This window comes from Oculina patagonica, chromosome 4 (genome assembly GCF_052425735.1).
Source record: "Oculina patagonica isolate OP01 chromosome 4, crgOcupat, whole genome shotgun sequence".
NCBI classification, from domain to species: Eukaryota; Metazoa; Cnidaria; class Anthozoa; order Scleractinia; family Oculinidae; genus Oculina; species Oculina patagonica.
The window spans coordinates 30,068,752-30,093,164 of NC_135761.1; the positions used below are offsets into that span (position 1 = coordinate 30,068,752).

The window sequence follows — 24,413 nt, forward strand, 5'->3', positions numbered from 1 at the left end:
TTAAGTGTTTTCAAAAAAAACCTCTTCATCCGCTAAAATCTTGAGCACTCACAAGAAATGTTATTGTAAAATTGCTTTGTCTTAAACCGGACGCTCTTTGTTCGCAGTGTTATTTTTAAGTGGTCCGTTATAATGATATCTTGCATGACTTATTTAACGAGGGTAAAATAAGTTCGATATCGCTGGTTTTGGAGTGACCATATACAGCAAACACTAACCATTCGTGGCTTTGCGCCTGGTAAATCGTTGAAGTGGTGTTTAGTGAGATGACAGTTCGTCTATATTTAGCGACAGAAGTGGCTATAAAAAGCCCTGTTTATAAGGTCAAATCTATAGGTCGCACAATGATAAATAATTTATTCGATTCGTGCTTTGACTAGTGAATTGAAATCCCTTCCAAAACAACCCTTACAAGTTAAATAGTTTTGTACGATCGTTTTTTGTTTGTCTACGGGATTTTTCCGGTAAAATTTCAAGCCGAACTTTTGGTACATCTATGACAAATTGCAGTGCGGTGCGGTGTTTTACAGCTCAGGGACATTTTTTCCGCATAATTTTACTCCAGTGATATCTTGTTTTATTTTTCAGAATGTGAAAATCTCCCGAGTAACTTTGCCCAAGGCCTTACTGCCCTGAATTGATCTCCAAATGTTTCTGTGTCACTGTGCAAATAAAAAAACTGTATATTTGCGTATCTTTTTAAATAATTTGACATTATATTAATCCCCCTTGACAAAATAACGAGAGGAGAATGACTTTTCGGTTAAAACTTTTCTTATCTGAAAAAAATTATGAGCAAGGGATTAGGTACGGCAAGCTAGTGCGTGTTTTTTATTTCTTCAAATTGTTTACAATGTTACACGCAAAACTCGAAAAAAATTCTGCCTAAAATGTTTATCTGTGTTTTGGACACAAAGTTATTTTATGAACCGAATTTGGGTTGCATTGCCGTCAGCTAAAGCCCAGCCAAACATTTCCTACATTCCTAAAATTCTTTGCATGATTAATACCCATTGTGTTTGTAAGGCCGTGTTGTTCTTTGATTAGCCTAATCAGGGAGTCTTCTGGAATGGAAATAACCCAGAATTTTCACCTTTACGGGCGAATAAATCTGCTTAGATGTCTGTTTTACGGTTTTATGTGATTTGCGCGCATGTTGTTAAGCCAGGGTGCAGTAATTAAGGTTTTTTTGAAGTCGGCGAGCGAGAGAGTCAACGGAAATGTGCGGGACATAGGGTTATGACATTAATGACGTCACAAGTGTTTTGATATCGCTGCGAGCCAGTTACAAAGGCCCGCGGAAAACACACCAATAAAAACTAATTGGCTGGCGTAATGATGGCGACCTCAAATCGTGACAGCCAACCCCGGCAAATAAACGCAACATCTCAAGTTACGCTGATGTTGTCACTTCACTTTACGCCTTTCAGAAGAAACTTCAGTTTCGAACATGGAGAAATCTGATGGGCCATTCACGTGTTTGCGCGTGGTAAAAACGTTTTCACGCGAAAGGAATCGCGTTTAGTTAGCGTGGATTATGAATGGACCAGCAGTTTACATATTATGGGGGATTTCAACAATAATTCACGCTCATTTTCACATCGCCGAGATTTATGGTCACGTGACAGGACTCCCCCGCAACGAGCCAAGAGAGAAACGCCGAGTGCGCATGCGTCTAGCGACTCAACAGACCCTTCCGTCAAAATGGCGTTAACTTGTAAAGTTCAGTATTTAGATGACACAGATCCTTTTGCGAGTACGAATTTTCCTGAACCTACAAGGCCTCCGACGTACACATTCCACTTGAATATACCACTTTTTCAACAAATCGGCGGACTTCATCGGTTGCTAAACGCGCCGCATAATGTAAGCTCTATGTTGTTTATATCGTTGTTCACTTTCAGCTGAAATTTTGTTTTGTCGCTAGCACTGTCTGTCTAGATATGTTTTAATGACTGGCGTTAATTTGTTGCTGTAGATCGACGATGTAGCGCTGCAGCTGTCTCACAATGGGTGCTATTTGGATCTAGAGAGCTCGCTGGAAGAGCAAGCCGATTTATTGGAAGGTTTTTTAGACAGGTTTGAGAAGTTTTAATCTGACTGTAAGCTTATATGTTTACGAAGCCGTAATTAGTTCTTAACCCAAGGTTTCATTCTCTTAATGAAGTTTCACTTTGTGTTATTCTGCCGGTAACTGAATTCTTGTTTTCTTTTGTAGTCGCAAAAACACGGTACTTCTCCGAACGGCGCTATCCGTTCGAGTTCATAACTGCATCGGTAAGTCAGACCTTGAAATATTGTATACTTTAAATGTTTTTTTGTGTTGTTTTTTGTGGGTTTATTTGTGTGAGCTCACGTTTGAGTGAAAAATGTGATTTATTAGCTATTCATGTCCAGGGGAACACAGAGAGAGTAATTTCTAATTTGAACAGTGTCTAAATTAAAGCCGTCTGATCCGAATGGATTTTCTCGAACACACACAAATACGTAGCCAACTGTTCCGAAAGCCAGATATTTGTTGTGGTTTAAAGTTTGTTTTGCATGTCTTGAGGACTTCGGGATGTCGTTTGGAGTGGGTTGTTTTGGCTCAAATGCGATAACAATACCACAGCGCTACAAGAGGCAATGTTACTTTACTAATGGTTGCTTGCCGTTAGTTCAGCATGCTGGCATTTCAAGTAGCCCGGTTATGTTACTATTTGCCTGCTTATTTAGGTCAATAAGTCAACAGACGACTAGTTAGAATTTTGCGATTTCCGTTCGTCGCTCTCAGTTTTGCAATCAAATAAATTAAGAAACCCTAAAATCGTTCTTTTGTTAGTCCAAAGCCAAAAAATTCTGCTTTGCACGGAACAATTTTCGCGCAGCGCGTTACTGTTTTGTGGAGCAATTTGCATAAAAATAGGTTTGTAATCTTGGTTTGGTTGAACGATCAGTTTACTCGCGGGCTATTTACTTTGACTGGTTTGTATTACTCCTGTGCGTGAGATTTGGTTTTTCGTGACTTCAGATCTTCCCCAGTGAGCGTGAAAAGAACGCTTCATCACTACACAGTGAAAGAACAGCGAGAACTCGGCAATGTGCCGTGTAGATTTCATGTTGTTCATTTCAGCATCATGCTGATTTCCCTACCAGTAGCAGCCTCGGGATTGAGTGCATTTTGAAAATTAGAGTTCGATGAATTATCATGATAATTTTATACGGAACGCCAATTTTAGGAAAGCGCTCCAATTTTGTCCTTTTCTCTCTGTTTCCTTTTGTGGTTATAATTGAAATCAGGCCATTTTCGGGGTTTTGTTCGACTTTCTTTTGATGGTTATTCACCCGAAACACGACTGACCATATATAACTATGGTTCTTGTTATTTGTGAGGAAAACAATGAGCTTGTTTATCATGTGTGTGTGTGTATGTGTGGAAATTGCTTGAACATTGCCTTCTATTGCCAATCTTTTACAGTTATCAAGTGAACATGAACGAGCCTTTAACAAACTAAAAGACTGTTTTTCCATGCATAATCTTGTTGTATAGATGACTGCGAAAGTCGATGTTTTTCATCCCATTTTTTGTTTCCTCTGCAAAGTTTTAATAATATTGTGATTTTTGTGATTTCTACTTTTCTGATGCTTAAATTGTATTTTTGCAAAGGAAGCACTTTTACTTCGGGTTTAATTTAGTTGAATTAGATAGTTGAATTTCTTTACTTTGTTGGTGTTTTATGAACCAAGGTCATCAGACAATGTTTGGGCCAATATGATAATATTGAACATGTATGAATCCAGTCATCATTGGCATCCATAGAAACAATCATTTTTTTTTTTGCTGTGCACCTTTTGAAGGAAGTTCAAGTGCTGTGTGTCGCAAAGGATGAAAAAATGCCAGCTAGTAAAATGTTTAGAGCTGTATCTGTAATGCAAGATAGAGTTAAATATCATAGAGCGCTTTTCACTTGAGTGTGAAAGTTTTTTTTTTTTTTGTTTTTTTTTTTTTAAATTTGTTTTCGCCCAGGAAAAAACAAAACCCCCCCCCCCGCCCCCCCCCCTTTTTTTTTTTTTTAAAATAAAACTAACAGCATTTCTTAAAAAAAAAAAAAAAAAAAAACTGTCAAAACAGAATGTGCTGTTGAGAAAGAAAACCTATCTAAGTTTCTCCCATTTTCATTGACATAGTAGCTGTTGTGTTTATTTCCAAAAACAGGAATTTAAGCCTAAAGAATGGGAACTGAGTAGCCATTAATCCATTAATACGTGGACATTAAAGCAAATAATCACTTTGTAAATATTTTATGTTATTGTGGATTGCTTGCACACCATGCAATAAACCTTATGACGCTGTTTTTTTTCTAAACTTTACTTTTCACTATTCTTTCTGTTGATCCTGTTTATTTCAAGTTTGCAATTACCAGTACACATATATATTTTTTTAATTCTTGCAGTACCACACAAAAATGTACTATTAATTGTATTAATTTGATGTAACAAACAGGGGAATTCTTAGCTAACTGCACACAGACATGAGAATTCTAAGAAAATATTTTTGTTATTTAAGGACCAGGTTAAGTAACACTCTTTCATTGAGTGCTCAATGAAGCTGTTACAAATGCCATGATGTTGTGCTATGCATGAATGTTTAATTTAGAGAAGGCAAATTAAAGACTCAAATAATATAACAAACATCTTGCCTCAGATCAATTACTTTTGATAATTTTTTGATCAGCCAGTTGTTGTTGTTTTTTTTTTACAAAATGTGGTCTTGAAGTCAGATTTAAATAGAAAAGTGAGTTCGACTTAATGTTGTAGAAAAAAGCTTGGCAATTAGAAGCATTTGAAAATCCAAAGTTAAATAATTGTCTTAAAAAGGTTAAATATTTTGGGAGTTAAGATAGATTTCATTACTCGGTGCAGCATTATACACATGTGCATATTTCAGATGCATAATCAATATTTTTTGTGTTGTAAGGAAAATATGTATTTAAAAAGAATTTTGTACAATGAACTCATTAAAATCTGCTCTGATTTACCACTTGACAGAGAGTTCTTGAAGATTTGATTTAATGGGTTGACCGTTGACCGTTGCCTTGTTAATTCACCGGTAACTAGTGGACAAATTTGGTTAATTTTTTCCGAGCAGTAAGCATTTTTCTGGCAGATAATGTGGTGTCATAGAATTCTCAAGCAAAAACAGAATACATACTAAATTACTTTTAGAAAAACGGCGTACTCAGGACAGTTCTACATACCTCAAGATAAATAATTTATTTGATTGTGATTGATAATTATTGATCACAGTTTGTTACAATAAAACAATGACTTAGATGCATTTTATCACAATAAGAAATATGTTCTTGTTCAGGCTTATGCAGATTCTTCCAAATGTTCGCTTTTGCAAGCAAAAGATTTAGTATCTTGCTTTGTTTTGTCACAGCAAGTGAACCTTTTCAATCCAGTTACAGCAAGCTGAAAGCTAGTGCTCAATTGAAGAAAAATTGTGACAATTTTTACTTGTCGATTAATTGATTTTAAGTGCAGTAAAAATCTTGCTTACATTACTTTAGAGGAACAGTGATTCACAAAGCAAAAAAACTGCTAAGCAAATACAGTAGAAACCTGATATCTCAAACCTCTGGGGGTAACAGAAAAATTATTGCTTCAAGAAGTCAAGAGGTTTGAGAAAGTGAGAATAAAATTACAGAGAAGCTCTATCCAAGGGAAATAAAAATTGATTAGAATAATGAGGAGTTTTGAGAAGCTAAGGGTTTGCGAAATCGGGATTCCAGTTTTAATTAAGGTTTTGTTGGCGTGTGTGAAGGACGATGCTTTGAAATGTTCAAGCATTGATGCCATGCTAACACACAGTGTGATAACATGTCCTTCTTAACTACATACTTAATCTTCATTGTGCATGTCCACTCATGAGGCCGTACGATTTTCTTTTTTCAAGCACATAATTGAGAATTTCAAATAAAAATTCAGGTTTTAAATGAGAAACAAATAGAGTTAACTTTCTTTGGTGATCACCTTGGGGAGAGAGTGGGCCTTGATTAACGCTAGCATGGCCTGCAAAGTTGAGCTCAACTGAACTTTGCAGGAATTCCAGCAGTGACAAGGCAGATGTTCCTATTCACTAAAGTGATGCCTTTCAGCTATATCATATATATGACTATATTAAATTTCTCTGATCAGGACAATCTATACAGTTGGATTCACCCTATGGGGTTGTTTTGATATATATATATACATTTCCAACTCCAATTAAAATAAATGTTCTTTTTTTCTCTTACAGCAAAACTACTCGCAGCCTCAGGAAGAGAGCTAAGGAGAGCTTTGTTTTCCCTGAAGCAAATTTTTCAGGTATTAATGTTTTTATTTATTGAGGTTCTACATACATTTTAGTTATAATATTCTCACTTATTAATTTTCGTGTGCGTTCATTGCACAAAAGGCATCATGTGGTACAAAACACACCGGATATCAGACATTATCAAAAACTAGCAATGGGATATTGCAATTCCTATGTTTTGATTGGTTAACAAGCAATGGTATATGAGCTCATATACCATTGACCTCAAATATGGTAGCCGATACGCGACAACGAAAATAGCTGGGGAGCTCAAATATTGCAATTTTTTGGGCATTTTTAATAAAATAATTATTCTACTCGTGCTTGTTGGATATGAGATCATTATAGCCAACTCAGTGCTACGCGCAGGCCTCGTTGGCTAACTACCATCTCACATCCAACACGCGCTTGTGGAATAATTGTTAAATATACCCTGTCCGATTTGACATCTATCACCCAATTTTATAGACGAGTACTAAACAAATGAACAGAGCTACCTTTTCAGGTAAACTTTTTTGATCAAATTACAGTGTTAACTGTTTACTGCAGTTATGTCGTTAATATCACTGTAGGTTTTTATCCTTTGTACCAGCAATTTAGCGCATTGTAGAAATTAATGGGAGGGTTTAAAAATAATAAACCCCTTTCCGGCTTGCTGGTTTATTGGAAGGTAATGCCCTTGGCTGAAAATTGTCCTCAAAATTTCACAGTTGCCCTTGAAGCTTTACTTCTCGGCCAACTGTTCATTTTTCGGACATTCTTTCAGCCTCAGGCAAATTTATTCTCCAATATACCAGCCGCCTGAAGGGGTTTATTTACTACCGGTAAATAGATGTTCAATAATAAATATTGAGCTTAATGTGGATTACTGTTAAAATATACTGGTATCAAACACAAGAGAGTATTGTCATATTTCCAAATACGAAGTGCAAAATAGTATTTGTGATGAACTTGGACGTGTTTGGAAATGTGGTGGAACACTATGTTGAGTGTTTAATATAACTTCGCAATCGAAACTAAAACTATAAACAGTTTCACATTATTTTTTTTATTTTTTATTGCAACACACAGAAAAAATATATATAATATACATGTATAGCCTACTTACAGAACAATTACTTGGGTTACCTACAATTACTTACATTTTTAACATACAATTACTTACATTTTTACATTTCACTGCATTAGAATTGCTTACATTCTCCACACTACTTACACTACATACATTACTCACATGCCGGTTACATTACCTAATGTACAATAAGTTACATTTGTTACAAAACATACTACATCACATTGCTTACGGAAACTTCAGTTATTATTTTCACTATTTAGCTCTCCCTATTTACCCATATGGACGTATAAATAAAGGACGAACAATTTCACATTATAACTATTACTGCATACTGCAAAGGAATTAAACTGGTAATAAAAGCAAAACATGTTTATTTCTCTTGTGTCAATACATGTTTGTTAGTTCACTTAACTTTGAGTGGTACTGTACCTGTAGGATCTTTTAACAATATCATCAATTTTAATCTGTATGCTGATCAATCCATAGTCTCTCTTTACCATCCTGTAGCATATTTTAGCAGGCAAGTGATCAGAATTGGGGAACTGGTCATTCATAAATTATAATTTAAAAAACCTGGTCTTTTTTTTACCAAATTCTCCTCATGGGCATTAAACAGATGGTATGAAACACAGTTATGAGAGTTTCAATTTTGATGTTGTGTTTGTTGTTCACAGGATGATAAGGATCTTGTGCATGAGTTTGTAAACTCTGATGGGTTAAGTGCACTGATATCAGTTGGACAAGATGCTGATCAAAACTATCAAAATTATATCCTTAGAGGTAGGGAAATAACTTCATTACCGTAATGATTCGATTTACCGCCCGGGGCGCTTATTTACTTTTGGCACCTTAAGGGAGGGTGCTTATTCGAGACACGGCGCTTATAATTCGGGACAGGGCGCCTATTTAATTTTTTGCGAAACAACCAAATGTTTAAAACAAAAACTTAATATATTTTAAAATAACTAGCAATAACCTAAACTGTAACAATAACAAATTGTTGACAATTCAGTTACTTTTACAAGAATTGTTCATTTTAGCAGTAAATATATACATGTACGGTACGGTGAATGTTCATGAGTTTATCATTTCGTCGTCGACGACTTCTGTAGGGTCAGTTAGCCACAATAGGAGCGCTTTTAAGAATAGGGGCGTGTATAAGAATGGGAGCGCTTATAAGAATGGGGGCGCTTATTGGAATAGGGGCGCTTATTAACAAAAACACATTCGAAGGGGGGCGCTTATTCGGAAGGGGGCGCTTATTGGAAGGAGGGCGCTTAATCGAATCATTACGGTATTACTGGTTATTTTATTGCAAAATTCATGAGTGCACAGTTTTCAGTTGACCATCAAAATAACACACATGTAAATTAGGAGTTGTGGCACAAACCGTGACAACTCGCTCGGCTCGCCCTGGCTCGCCTCGCTCCTTGTCACAATTTGTGTCCACAACTCCTAATTTACATGTGTGTGCGGAACGCAAGACGCCTTTCTTACCCCCTCTCGCGAAACGAGTTGCAAAAAAGGCGTTGGCGGCACCTCTAACGGCCCGCAGCAACAGAGAGCGCCACCTGTGTGCTATATTTATTTTTCAATTGAACAAATAACACCTCAGGGTAAATGGAGCCAACGAGAGATGTTTTTCAACCAAAAGGACCGAGAACGAGAAAGTTTTACATCCAAAACGAAAAAATTTTTGATCGATATTTACAACAATATGTAAGTGTTGACATGACAAAATTTATACACGGCTTGGTTGTAGCAATTTCAAAACTGAAAACTAAAGAGCTTAGCAAAGAAATTTTTGAAGAATTGTTGGAAAGAGACTTTACTTTAAAAAAAAGTATGAAACTGAAAAAACCAGAACTTTTTGGAAAAAGTGAAGACTTACCCAACAGTGAAAAAAACGAAGAATTTGTTCCAATAACGACAGTTTTACCAAAAAAATCGTTGGATTATCTTACTTTAACAAAATATCATGAAGCTTTTTTGAGGTTAGGAGAAGTGTACGACTATGTCTATGATTTTGAAAAAATTCCGGAAAATTTAAGGCAAAAAAAACTGAAATCGCTAAGCAAATCTTGGCTAAAGCTAACAAAAAAATCTGGAAAGCAGTCGTGGAAATGGAACTAAAGAAAAAGCAAAAAAAATGGGTAAACAAATTAATTAACTGCCGGAAGAAGAGCCGACAGACTGAACTTCGTACCAATCATTTAAACCAACCATTGTACTTTAGGGCGACGAACCTTTAATTGACAAAAAAGGTTTAAGCTTGCGACTTTTTTTTTTTATTTATAAAAGAAAACAACATTAAAAAAACCTTCGCTAACGTTAAACGCGCTAAAACCATTTTTTCTGACCGTTTACAGACACAAAAAAATCTCGATGATTTGGTAAGTGCAGAATGCAATATGGAACAATTGAAAGTATGATATTTTATATATGTTCATGTTTATTTGCTTTATTTTACTTTCGGAAAAACTGTTCACAGGCTACTTGTACTCTTTCCCAGGTGTTCCTTACGCTTATCTTTGCAAACGTAACACGACACTTTTGTTCGTTTGTAACAAAATACTTATTGTCTTCCTTGAAAATGCGATAACATGAAACTTTTGTTTTTTGTTTGTTTTACGGCGGCATCGATGACATTTGTTTAATTGAATTAAGTTACGGTTTAGACCTGCACGAAAGACGATTCTCAAAAACTAAAGAAACAAATCTAATCAAAAACATCTTTTTCGACAGGTTTTTTAAAACGCAGTACAGCTAGGATATTTGTTTCCTGGTTATCAGGTGTTCACGCCGAAAATCCCGGTGCAAGTTTTTGCATACCTAATTACGAAAGCGCTGTGAAATTCTCAAAATCTAATTTGCGGTTTTTACTTGGCGCCACGAAGTCTGCAGAAATCCTACCACAAACACGCAATACAAGCGATGTTCATGAGAGTTCCAGCAAAAAATGTAGACTAAACTGCGCATGCGTTTGGCGTAAAGAACGTTGCCCTAGAACGTCGAGTAGTACCACAAGGAGAGCAAAGGGTTTTCTGAAACAAATATATACGTTTGAGATCTTCATATGAAAGTAACGTAGATGTGCTCCAGGTTTTACCTAGGGGTACGGTCAGGTGCTCCCCACCCCCCACCCCCTCCACAAGGAATAATTAATTAATTGATATTAATTAATTAATTGCTGATTAAAAGTTTACACCATAGTGCTTTAGCGCTTGAGGGGTTTAGGGGTTTATCACACGACTGCCCACCAAACCATCACAAAAGTGCATTCTGCACTAAAAATGGTTGCCCTGCTAGCGGCACGCAAAATCGCGAGCGACTTACGTGAGTTGCGTGACATTTTCAGAGAGAGTCTGGAAACCATATTTCTAGTTCTCAGGCCCTTGGACGAGCAGAAAGAAAAAACATGGCTGCCTAATCAGGATTTAGTGTTTGGGCCGATAAAAAGCGAAACAGAACAGATATTACAAAAAAATACGCTCAGTTAACGCGCTGTAATTTTTTGTGCCTCCATAGAAGCTGGCGAAGTGAAGCGAAGAGAATAAATCGAGAAATAACAGGATTTGATCACAGAAGTTTATCGATCGATCGAAAGAACTTTCCCGAAACATCGGACTCAATCGGGCCTGTTTATTTTTTTTTCCGCTTCAAGCATTGCTTCAACGACTTGATATGTTATCTGTCTGACCTCATTTTGCCAAACGGGAGTAGAAAGTTCGGTTAAAATAAAGCAAATCGCTTGGAAAAGCACCAACATTTTAGCCTATTTACCAAACTTTACCAAGTGTCTAATTAATGATGACATCACTTATGTATTTTTAGATGACAATGCGAGAAATAGAAATACATCAGAGGAGTTTTTATAGGGCAGAGCTCAGTTATAGAAATGCCGTCATGGGTGCATTTTTAGAATATAAACCGATAAATAGAAATGGCGTCAGGGATGTATTTTTTAAGCAAACACCATAACCAAATTTTGGAACCTAAAAGCCAAAAAATAATATTTTATAAGATAGATCAGATTCAATTGAACTGTTTCAACAACCAGAGAAGTGAAAAAAAAAATCCTGCGTAAAATTATTTTTGCTTATACAGCACATTCCAAATCGCACAATAGAAAGGACATTCCAAATCGCACCACACATTCCTGTTCGCTTGTGATTTTTTTTTTCACGAAAAAAAAATTTTTTTAAAAACGCTGAAAATCAATGGCGAATCGGCATGTTTGGCATGTGCGTGTGACGTACCGGAAGTCCAGAATATTCTAAAGCGACATGATTGTAAACAAGCCGATGTGTTAATCAAGCTTTAAACGGCTAAAGCAAAAAAATTGAGAATCAACTGGCAAAAGATTAAAAATTGGAAGAAAAGACTCTTGATTGAAACAGTAGTACAGAGAGTATTTGACAAAAACCACAGCCGGTGTTTGTCATTGGCGATGAGTCATGATATTACACCGTCTAAAAATATCATTCGGGTAATACCCCGACTTTGTCACCCACGCACGCAAACACAAAAAAAAAAATTTGCATGCCGCTGTGGGTCACGCAATTTCTCGCTGTTCGCTTCAACTTAATTGTATTTTTTGCACACTCAGATTTAATCCTTTCGACTCGGCTGAAAGTCACTTTAAGCACGCTTTAACCTTTTATTTTGCCTCGTTCAGGCAAACAACAACCTCTCTTGTGATGTCTCGAACATTTTTTTGCAACTCGAACGACAATGCTTCCATCACAAAGTAAACGACAAGATGAGCGCAGACAATCATTCTTTTATAAAATGAAAAAATGTTTTATTGGACTGAAATTTTATTTCGAAATGTCGGTGGCACTTTCGAGAAGTTTTTTTTCCAATCTTTTGCGTTCTTCTCTCTTGATTTCTTCCCGAATTTTTCCGATGTCTGGCTGGAGTGAATTTGTTTGTTTTTTTGCAAAGTTTGAGCGTAAAGTATCTTTAAGTTGGCGATATTTTTGCATTTCTCGTGTGATCAGTTGAAACTCTTTGTCAGAAACAAGATTATCATTCAGAGCTTGTGAGACAGAGCTGTTTATCGAGTCATGTTTTGCAACAGCCAGAGCGAGGATTCTTGAGTGCTTATTAACTTTACGTTCAAGCTTTTTGTTGATAACTGACAGGCCAGTGGAAGCTGCGCCAGATATACCTGCTACTGCTGCAACAGGCGCGCCGATAACAATTCCAACACCAGTAAGTGAAGTCGCAACAGCTCCAGAAGACAGAGCTGCCGTCACGGCGCCAAGACAGACCACGGAATAGTGAATAACTTTCCGGACTTTTTTATATTTTTTTAACACAAGCCTGTAATGCTCAGCTTCAGCGGATATTTCTTTTTCAATTTTACTTATTTCAGTCAGCCGAAAATTCTCGGCATTTGTTGGGAGGCTTGGATAAAGTTGTGTTTCTTCGCGATCACCATAAGCAGGGGCACTCGGGAGAACATTAGCAGATGACATGGTCTCGTATACATAAAAGTTATTTTTGTATTTAATTTAATTCAATTCCAACTCATATGTAAGATTTGTGCCGTTAAAATCGAATGGCTTTCCATTCTCATCTCTAATCGAAAGAGTCAGAGATGATACATTTTCTTCAGCAGAAACGTCGCGCAAGACGTTAAAATGTGTATTTTGGTAATAAACTTTTTCATACGGTTTTCCACGTATGTCAAAAAACGCTAAAATGCTTGATGGCTTACCATTTAGCAAGCTTTGTTGCTTGTCGATAAGGTCACAGTTGATGAAGTAATTTTTAGGATTTGAAACATTATTTACCTCAATTGTTTCAAAAAATTCCTTTTCAATACTTGCGTAATTCTCAAACCCAGGCAAATTAAAGAACTTAATAAGACTTTCATTCAGTCCAAAAGTTTTTAAATTGGGCTCTTTTGCTTTTATTATCAATGAACGGCCTGCAATGCCTTTTGTTACAGAAAACATGTTTTTCTCTGGAAATCCTTTTTCAAAAATACTCCCAATGTCATCGAGTGAGAAGTTTCCTTGCCGTATATAACGCGCCTTCTCTTCCTTGTTCACTTGTTTATAAAAAACTATTCCATCCTTTTCCAAACTATTCCAGCTGTTGTAAAGAGAACAACTTAAAAGCCGGATATAGCTTGGTTTTGGAATAGGCTGGTCAAAATAAACAGTGTTCGGATTTTCTTTTGTGGTAACAGTCAGCACAACCATTTTTATATTAAATAAAAATAAAAAATGTTTAATATAAAAGAGGACCATGGATGCAAAAACAAGAGGTTTTATGAAGTGGATGAAAACCCCAGAAGCAACTACAATTTCTAAAGCGGCAAAAGACAATGCATGGAAACCTTTTCTTGCAAAATATCCAAACGCTGACCGAACAAAATTTGTTGCACAGGTTGAGTTCGCGTACAACCACACAGCAACGGCAGACATTTATTACAAGGCAGGGCAAGGCCATTTGATAAATGTTTTTGGCTCTGACAGCAAATATTGGAGCCCAGAGATGAAAAAAGCACTGGGGGAGAATCAAATTTCAGGCGGTTTTCCACAACAGCTGTCACCAAGCGGCGCAAAAGGCTCATCTTTGCCAATTCCAGCTGTTGGATTTCACGAAGCCGCACCAAGTTTGAAAAAAATATTTAACAGCCAAATAAACATCTACGTCACACCAGACCAATATTTCACAACGAAATTAAGAGAGATTTTTCAAAAAACAAAACTGAAGCATACATCAGGAAAAGAGTCAAAAAGGTGGCTTGCTAGCCAAAATATGGCCTATTGGCCACAGCAACTTAACTTTGCGGTATGGTGCGCGACAACAGGCTGCGGTATAAGCCGAGAAATTTTCGATGAAGAACACTCATCTCTTAGCTTGCCACCGATTGTGCGAAATTTTTACCTTTTTCACGTTTATTTCACGATAAGGCGAATATTGTTTCAGATGGGGGGGATTCAGAGCGTAAGCGCCTTGCCTGGCGACCCAACGTTTAGCCAGTTCGACAACAAGTACGACGTGGCTTCGTACAAAAGAATATGTGCTGAGTTCGGTGTCGACCCGTCAAGCGATTTCCGTTTCACAACAGGCGCAAACCACGGACTTGGTAACGTTTATATCTGGATTACTAACATTGGACCAAACAAAACTGGAGCAAAATACCCCGATTACGATAAATTTTCGGGTGAAGGTGGAACTGCAAGCAAAGGTAACTTGATTCAATACATCGAGCCAGACGACGCTGCATATGCACAGGCAGACTGGTTTTGTCCTAACGGCACTGAAGGTCTTACTCAGGCAGGTTTGTCGAGAGTAAACCAGTCGATAGAGGCTTTTGTCTACTGTATTCTCGGTTTGCAGGTGAACGTTCGAAGTAGCATACTTGGAACAGGCGGCCGTGCAAAGGAAGCGCAAAGTGAGTTCCTCGTGTTGGTTGAAGACGCTATAAGGCAACCTGATCTGGCAAAGTCGGTCCAAAGATACCAACTAGCCATCGACGAAGCTAAGGTTCGGCTTAACCTTGCAGTCTGCCCAGGTGCCTGGCTGATGCCCGCTCGAATGGTGATAAACACAGAAAGCGTTGTTGGCTACAATAACCAGCTTAAGCAGGCTGTTGTTGGGATGAAATTAGGAGTGAATGATGAGGTTAATAAAGCTACAAAAAAAGTGGGCGCAACAAGTATGAGCGGTGGGCCATCAAAAGTTAATAGACCAACAAGTCATTCGTCAAACCCGATTCACAAAGCTGCAAAAAAAGAGCCGGCGCCACATACGCCTTCAGCGGGTACTGTGACAAAAACAGACGAAAAGCAGAAGCCAGACACTGAAGATACAGCACACGAAAAAAACAAGACCTACCTTATTGCTGGTGCCGTTATTGTTGCGTTTGCAGTCAGCCGAGCTCTTTGAGGGTGCCCAAGGGGCACCGGAAACCCTTCGGATTTTCCCTCTAGCGCTTAGCGCTCGCTTCGTTTTGTAACTCGCTCGATAAGAAAGATAGCAACACCGACAATCAAAAGCCAAGCATTCTTGCCGAGGAAGCTGATCACCTGGCCGGCCGTTCGAAACACAAAACTGGCGATCGAGCCAAGGAGGCCCGGCAGAATACTTGCAATTTTTTTTGCCAAGTGTCTGAAGACCGTCACCAACACCTTTTGCTAAACCTTTTAAACCGTTTGAGAGAGAACTCAGAATTACGCCAATAGTCGTGCCAACGGCAAGCAAAACTGCTGTGGCGGTGAAGCCATATTTTTTGAAAATCGCTTTTACCTTTTCTCTTAATTTGTCTGTTAAAGACAATCTTTCGATCTCTTCTTCTCTTTCATTTACTATTTCATTATTTTCTTGATTCAAGTTATCAACTTTTTCGCGAGCTTGTTGTCTTTCCGCTTGTGGCCTGTTTTCGTCGTTTGCAATATCTTCTTGTTCTTGTCTCTCTTGTCGTATTTCCTCTTCCCTTTCGAGCCTTTCTGTTTCGTGTTGCTGGAATTCTTGTAAAGGTATTGTTACCCCAATCACAGGCTCGTACTCTACTTTTTTCAACCGATCTAATTCTTTCTGTAGATCAGTGCGCCTTTCAATTTGTAGTTTTGCTCTTTCTTTAGCTTTTTTTCTTTCCTCCGGGCTTTCATTGTTATCTTCTGCTGTTTTTTTGTTGTTATTGATGCCTTCTGAAAGACCTCTTATTTCATTTTCAAGAGTTAATCGACGACTTGGACCAAGGGCTTTTAAAACTTCTTTGGGAAGTCTTATATTTATCTGGTATTCTTCCTTGCCTTGAATTTTGGTTGTTAAATTATAATAAGGCTTACCTGGTTTAATTAACCCGACTTGCAGCCTTCCATTTCCATCTATTTTGTATTTAATCTTTGATTTGTCAGCTGATGGAAACTCTTTGTCAAGATAACTCGAAGCAGTGAAGGTTGTTGTCGCACTATCGTCGGGGATTTCAGGAAACATCGTTGTTGTTTCGTCCGGCCTATTCATTGTGGTTCTTCTCCCAGGTATTCCTTCACTAGGTCCGGGCGTTGATGCCCCTCCAGGTTGGAATGGGCCTGTTGTATCGCTGTCATCGTTGTCATTACGGTCGTCACGGTCGCCTGTATGTTCCAAAAGAGGATCTCTGTCACCAAAGCCACCTTCTGTCGCCATGTTATATTAAATAAATACATTTTTTAATTTAAATATACAATGGCTGTCAGCGAAAGACACCGACCAACGTTCGAAGAGAAAACACCAAACGCGCTCAAGGCAGACAGAGTGCGACATCGCATTACATTTAACCCGAATAAAGCGTCTCCAGAAGAAATTCTGAGAGTTGCTGTGCCAAAGCTTGAAGAAGGCGTCGTTCTCGTTCCAGGCTCCCTGGCTCTTGTGTTCAACTTGACGGTGAGCGGCGAGCCCAACAACTTTCTCGTAAACAACGTCACCCGGGCGCTTGTCTCAAGGATGGTGGTCAAGTTTGCTGGAGAAACGCTGCAGGATACGAACGCTTACGACGTCTACAAACTTTTCGAGGACCTTTTTCTGCCGGTAGAAAAGCGCAGCAACATGTTTCTTGAAGGTATCCAGTCCGAGGATTTATGCAAAATCCGTTCAAACGCTGGTGACAAAAAAAAATCAGGAGTTGACGCGGAAAAGAAGCTGGCAGAAGTTTATGGAAGCAAGTATCGTATCCCGCTTGATCACGAGATTTTGAGAGACCATGGCGTGTTCTATCCGCGCGCACTCGCAGACGAGCTTGTCTTCGAGATAAAACTGAACAGTCCAAATGTGGTTGTAAGAGGAACAGATCCATCAAAACTTGGGTATGAGCTAACTGACATCCAACTCGAATACGAGGCTATTTATCACAAAGAACTTGCAAGAGAAGTAGAAAGCACTTACATTAACGGCAAAAGTTTCTTTTACGAGCATGTGCATAATTACAAAACGATCACAGTAAAAAAAGCTACTGACACGATAATAAACGAAAGCATTAACGTCCCAAAGCGCTCCTTGAAGGGACTTCTACTTCTTTTTCCTGAACCCCACGCCGCAGATGCAAGAGATACAGAATCTTTCTTTAACCCTGACATAACAAATGTAAAAATCAGCGTGAACGGCGTTCCAAATAAGGTGTACAGTCAGGGCGTTGAAGGAAGAGACATGTGGGAGGAAGTTCTCAGGTTCTTTGGCAAAAACGCAGACCAAAAAATGTTTAATAACGCCACAAAGTTTTATGCAGAAAAAAAAGTTCGGGCTTTTCATTGACCTTCGCTCCATGAGCGACAACAACATGCACGGCAGCGGGCTCCGCTTGGTGAACACAAAGGATGGCGTTAATTTAGAGATACAGAGAACAGCCTCAGGATCAGGGAATGTCAAATGCTACATATTCGCTATCGCTGATGCACAATTTTCTATTGTAAATAAAGAATTAGAAGGTGTTGAGTATTGATATAGCTTTCGCAAAGCGAAGCATGGATCCTGCCAATATACCCTTCAACGCTCTCATTGTTGGACCAACGAACTCAGGAAAAACAAGATACGTGGTCAATCAGCTTTGTGGCCCTTTCCGAGGCAAGTTTGACTACATCGTGCTCATCTGCCCGACTTTCGAGCACAACAAGACTTATTATCGCTTTGCTGAGGAAGATATTCGATTTTTTGTTTTCATTTGCGAGCAGCACGAGGTGGAATCTTGGTTAAGGCTTTCAAGATTTCTTTTTGAGGGTACGAACACGCTTATCATCCTCGACGACTGTGCTGCTTCGAAAGATGTAAAAGGAAGAACAGGGGAGTTGGTGAATCTTGCTTTCTCTGCTCGCCACGCAGGCTTGAGCATATGGGTGTTAACTCAAAAATTGACAAGCATAACATCCTCATTCCGCGAAAATGTTGCGGCAATCGTTTTCTTTTACACCCCCTCTGCCAAGACCACGAAGGCAATCTTTGAGGATTACGCTGGCGAACTTGCCAATGAGGATTACAAAGAAATCATTTTAAAGCTAAAAAAAAATAAGTTTTCGCATCTTGTCATTTCTCATCGCCACCCTTACGGCACAAAATTTTCTTATTGAACATATTTTTTAGAGTAATAAATGGCTGACCCGTTCGCAACTTCTCCTCCCGAGAGCGTCAAGGGCGCTGCAAGTGAACAAGAATTAGCTTCCGTAATGGAACTGCTAGGAGCTGAACAAGAAAGTACAGAAAGCGCTATGGCACTCATTCAAGGCCCTGACATTCCTGCTTTGCGTGAACAGCTTGCAATCCTTGTTTCAACAGGAAAAGCCAAAGAAGCAATCGGTGTGCAACTGACACACGAGCAGGTGAAGCGCTTGACAGATAAAGAAGTTGAAAAGTACTTAAAGAGATATGAGGCATACGTTGGATCCAAAACAACCGACAGCTTGATTGACAGCTTTATTTTTCTTGTTACTAAAGTCGTTGGTATGGCCGTAAATATCAAGGACGTCAATGATTATCAGAAGGAACTCAAAAACGACTACATCATCAGCAAAGAGCTGTCCACTTTGGCAGGCGGTCTGGCTTTGAAATGCGGCCGCTTTCTTGCCGTTGCAAATGCTGCGCTCATCACAACAAAGCACATTGATTTAAACGAAGCTACAAAGTCGCACACTTCGCTGTGCGAAACCAAAGGTGCTTCCAAAGATGCGGACACAAACACTACTGAAGATTTTTCTGAGCAATGCTAAGAAAATGCTAAGTAATTACTGAACAATGCTTAGCAATTGCTTAGCAAAAAATCTTGCTGAGCAATTTTCTATTTAAATATTATTTTTTTTTATTATAAATGGCCGAGCTCGAACCAACTCCGATCGCTCAAGAAGAACAGAAACAAGTTACTTCAACAACTCCAGCAACAAAGCCTGCCAAAAATCCAAAGCGAGTTGCTGCTGGCAAGCTTGCAGCTGAAAAAACAAAACAGGCTCGTGAAGCACAGAAAAAAGCTGCTGTCGAGGCTGCTGCAATAATTGCAAAAGAAAAGGAAAAGAAATCTGCTGCTGCAAAGCGAAATGCAACACCACCGGACGTAACGGAACCAGCTCCGCCCGAGGCTCAGCCGCAATCAAGCGGTCTCACCACAAATCAATGGATATCTTTGCTTGGTATCGGCGGTGCAATCGTTACAACTTATGTGAAACGCGAAGACATAAAAGGCTTTATAAACGAAAAAAGAAGTCCAACATTTAAAGCTCCGCCAACTCTTATAACTGATGACACACCAGTTACAGCAGAAAGTATTGGAAGGGTTGCAACGCGTTCTTCAGACACGCCTTCGACAATCCAAAATGCCATTAGACCTCGCAAACAAAGAGGAATCCGTCCGATGGATTAAAAAATTTCTTTTGAACATTTATTTTTCATTTATTATACCGACAATGTCCCTTGGTTTTATTCTTGACAACCTTGTTAAAGGTGCAGCTATGGCTGGTATTGCATTACTTTGGTTTGAATTTTCCAAAACTTGCGTTAAAACCGCTATTCGGGTGCAAAAGGATGAGGATACAATTTTTAAAAGAGGTATAAAAAAAACAAAAGAAGTTGAATCTGGTGAAGAAGTTGCAAACTTTGCTTCGCAAAACGGTGAAGAATAAACAAAAAAATTTTTCAATTGAATATTTTTTATTATTTTATACTGAACCGCCATGTCCGACAACAAACTCGTGAAAACGCTCATGGATGCCGCCACCATTACAGGTCTCGCCGCCGGAATCGGCTGGGCTGCCAAAAAAGTTGTAAAAGAAAACTTCACATCCGACCCAAGCAGCAGTTTTATGAACTATGTAAAGTTCACAGCCGTCATGGCTGGCAGCGTTGCACTTAAACAGTATCTCGAGGACCAGAAAATTCTCCCAACCAATTAAAAAAAAATTAGAATAGTATAATAACAAAATGGCAAGCGTCGCGATTATGGCTGGCGGAGCTATCTTGAACGCTGCTGCTTTCATTGGCGGCAACTACCTTGCTCGAGCTTTGGGTGGCGGAGATGACGCCGCTTTAAAAGAAAAAGAAAGACACGACAAAGCTCTCGAGGCTTACCAGGCAGCTTACGCGAAATACTCTCGCGACCGCACGAAGCTTCTCGACTGGATCGAAACCAACAATGAGATCAAACAGCAAGCGAAACAAAACTTTACGAACACAGACTACGCTTTCAAACTCTACAACCAGGCACATCCTGACAAACAAATGATTCCTCCGAAAGAACCCAAGTTCTCTGATTTCTATCAGCCAAGTGAGCAGCAGAAACAAGGTGAACTTATGTTCGTTGGCGCTGGCGCGCTTGCACTTGGGTACGCTGCCTTTCGGTTTCTTTAAACTTTTCTTTTTTTTCTTGTATACACATGGATGCAAAGATTTTTGCGGAGCAAAACTTTTCGAAGAAAATCTCGAAAGTCTACTATAGCCCCCAGGGCTACTGGAAGGGAATTGCAGCGATAAAAAAATTAGCCGAGGCGGCCAAGGTTTCCGAAGATGCTGCTAAAAAGTGGCTCGTTAAGCAGGCCCTTTGGCAGATCTACCTTCCGGCACCACGATACGTTCCTCGCCCAAAATTCGATGTTTCTTCTCCTAACGCGGTCCACCAGGCGGACCTTCTTTTTCTGCCACACGACAAACTGCCGCGAGGGCGAAAAGTTTACAAATACGCTCTGACTGTTGTTGACGTTGCCAGCCGATTCAAAGAGGCCGAGCCTTTGACCTCCAAAGATTCAACTGAGGTTGCAAAAGGTTTTCAGACAATTTACAGGCGAAGTGCACTAAAATGGCCACAGATGCTGCAAGTTGACCCTGGTCGCGAATTCATGGGAGCTGTTACCAAAGAAATGGAAAATCACAAAACCTATATTAGACGCGGGCGTGTTAACATTCACAGAGATCAAGCTATTGTTGAACGTTTTAATCAAACACTGGCAGGGCGCCTGTTTGGTTATCAGTACGGTGTCGAGATGAACCTGCCATCTGGCCAGCGGTCGACAGCGTGGGTAAAAAGGCTACCCGAAGTTGTTGCCGCTCTGAACAACGAAGTAACCAGTCTTACTGGTAAGAAACCTGCTGCTGCAATCAAAGAAAAGGCTGTTTCGTCAAAACCGTCCTCAAAATATACAAGACCTGTTGGCAAGAAAGAAAAAAAACTCCCCTCTCTCGTTAATGTGCGCTTCCTCTACCAACCTGGCGAGCTGGAAGGCGGCGTAAAAAGGGCTACAGATCCGATTTGGTCATTAAAAGTCTACAGCATTGAAAGGTCTGTTACTAAACCTAATCAGCCAGTGCTTTATTACTTGCACGATGGTCCAAAGCGCGGCTTCGTGCGTGAAGAATTGCTTGTTATTCCTCCAAATACACAGTTACCACCAAGCACTTAGTGCTTGAGCCCCTTGGGCTCAGAAAAGCTCTAAAAGTTATGTTTATGTAGGCTTTGTTTCGCAAAACTTATACCCGTAAGCATTTGTATGTATCCCATCATCCGCTATCCATCGCTTTGAGTCAAAAGGCGACAGCGATTTTTTGTTTACCACTATTGAATACATCTCGTGGGCATAGCTTCTTAGCATGTGCATTTCGTGAAAGCTTTCCTTGTTTTGAAAAAGTGTATCTTTGAAGTTTTCATGATCTATCTTATTCTTTGTCACACACTCTTTTACCCCCTTTGCTTTTTTTATATTTTTTTTGTCTTCTGTCATTATTGAATACATTTTTGGCCTCAAACAAACACACTCTGAAATTAGTTTTCCTGCGCATTCGTCTTTCATTTTTCCCAACACCTTTTTGTTTTTTGTTGAAAACAGCGAATGATCTTTCGGGTAGTCGCTTGTGTCGTACTTGTCAATGTTTTCTGCCATGTCCGCGTAAACGTCTTCTGTTTCTATCTCAAGCAAAAGGCTGTCTGTGTCTGTATACAAAAGCTCGCAACGCTCCCCGTACTCTTTTTTCAGGTGGTTGTAATAAAAATCGTACATACATAACTTGCTTACGTCAAGGATGGTCATGCCTGTGTAGACCGGTTTATTAAGAAAAAGCTTACTTTTTCGCATGGCTATTCCAACCAGATCGTTTGAAAACATTACATGTCTTGAATACAATGGGCTTGCAACTAATTTTTCTTATTTTCTTTGTTTCGTCGCTGCGCACTATTCTTATGTCTACACGGTTTCTCAGGTTTTCCATTGTTTTTCCAAAAACTGAGTTATTCATCAGCTTGTAAAAGTTCTTTTCAAAGTCGCTTTTCGCTTCTTTTCGGAATTCTGTGTTCATCCGGATGTACGGCTCCATCCACGCCTCTTGTTCAAACTCTAAGACCCTGTGCACTTTTTTGAGTTTCATTCCCTGTTTTAGATAAAACTGCAAGTTTCGGTAATGCACGACGTAATTGGTTTTGTCTTCAAGAGTTAAAACAAGCTTTTCGGTGTCTGGCGGGTGCAAATCAAGATTTTTTATTGTTTTGTTTTGGTAAGGCGAAAACATTTCTTTGTTTATTTTCTTTTTCTCTGGTGCTAATGGATAGCTGTTGTGGGCATCATGCAGCTCTTTCGGGTATTCCAAGTCCACCTCTAAAATCCATCCAGCTTTTGCATACTCTTTTTTTGTCGTTATTTCTTTTTCTGTTGGCATAACCTTTTTCCATCTGAAACCACTTTTTGGGAGCGGCTTGCTCATTGCCCACCCGTAAAGGTTATTCGCATCGAGGTACGTTATGTATATTTTTGGCTGGCTCGGGTCAAATCCCTCAACATAAGGGTTGTTCGCCTTTGCATATCTCTTGCTTACCATCGAAATTCCGCCTCTTATTCCCCTTTCGACAAAAAGATGCATTTCATAGTCTGTAAGTAACTCAAGCTCCACCCCTGTCTTTTTCAAGAGTGCGTCCCAAGAAAGGCCTGGCGTCGTGTAATAATTCGCGGGATCCAACCCGTACTTCTCAAGACCGAGTTTTCGGAAGCTTTCAAAGACGTCGGCTAACAGGGTCACGTCTGTCTTAACGTACAAATCGTGGTAGTCGCCCAGGGTCTGGCAGCCAAAGGTTTTCCACACTTTTTGCGCATGTTCATACTCTTTATCTGTTATGTGCTCGTCGTTAAGTTTGCTGTAAAACTTTTCTTTTTCTGGCAAACTTGTTTCTTTAAATCTTCCCCATGAGTCCATGTATTCGTAAGGATAGATTCCCTTTTTGCAAAGAAGTTCAAAACATTCTTCGCTTTCTTCAAATTCTAAGTTATCCTTTGTTATATTTAATGACTCCTTTGGTATCTCTTCTACAAGTTTTTCAAGCTTCCCAGGTAAAAAGTTCAAGCTGTCAATAAACCTTAAACCCCCCAGTGAAAATGTGATGTATTTTTCCATGTTGTTTGCGACACATTTTACCTCTTTCTGTGCCTCTTTTGAAATCTTTGACATTGCCTGCATTAAATGGTGTTCATCATAACCCCTCAGGTTGTGAAATGCAACTGGTATTTGAACCTTTTTCGGATCTATTCGCATCATAAAGTTACAAATGTTGTGTGCGGCTCCTCGAAACTTGCCTGTTATGTGGCAATGGTCTTTTACCACATCCTTGTAGTTCGGCTGGATAAGCGGCTTGTGGCACGCTAAGCAGTTTTTTTGGTTTTTCGCTGCTAATTTGTGTGTTTCTTTTTCAAGCTTTTTTTAGCTTATAGTGGGTTTCGGTATCCAGGTTTTTTTTCCTCTTTTTCCTTTCTGTAATAACATTTTTTGTGCATCTGCCCAAAGTAATTAAGCTCCTTTTTGTTTCCAATCCAAACTGGCAAAGAGTCCAAAAAGTTTTGTTTCATTAGCGTTTCTTCGCAAATGTGGCAATTGGTTGCATTTTTGAAGTTTACCCAGTCTTTTGCCGTCATCACAAGAGGTTTTGGCTTTGACAATTCATATCTTATTTTTCTTTCTTCACTTAAAAGACAGTTCAAAAATACTTCAACGGCGTTTTGTCCTCTGTACACAAATGTTTTTTCGTGTTCACCATCACTCCTTACAACTGTG

General features: G+C 39.2%; 1 protein-coding gene across 2 annotated transcripts in view; it reads left to right on the forward strand.

The window, feature by feature from the left end:
* Positions 1 to 1,075: 1,075 nt before the first annotated feature.
* Positions 1,076 to 24,413, forward strand: part of LOC144652236 (FH1/FH2 domain-containing protein 3-like) — a 45,714-nt gene continuing 22,376 nt past the window's right edge. The window contains exons 1-5 of one of the 2 annotated variants that reach the window (XM_078512255.1): positions 1,076 to 1,866; positions 1,979 to 2,079; positions 2,219 to 2,277; positions 6,281 to 6,348; positions 8,087 to 8,192. In XM_078512255.1, coding sequence (XP_078368381.1) covers positions 1,564 to 1,866; positions 1,979 to 2,079; positions 2,219 to 2,277; positions 6,281 to 6,348; positions 8,087 to 8,192 — 637 coding nt within the window. In that variant the 5' untranslated portion in view covers positions 1,076 to 1,563. The remainder of the gene's footprint in view (positions 1,867 to 1,978; positions 2,080 to 2,218; positions 2,278 to 6,280; positions 6,349 to 8,086; positions 8,193 to 24,413) is intronic. The other variant, XM_078512257.1, reaches the window with a different exon arrangement.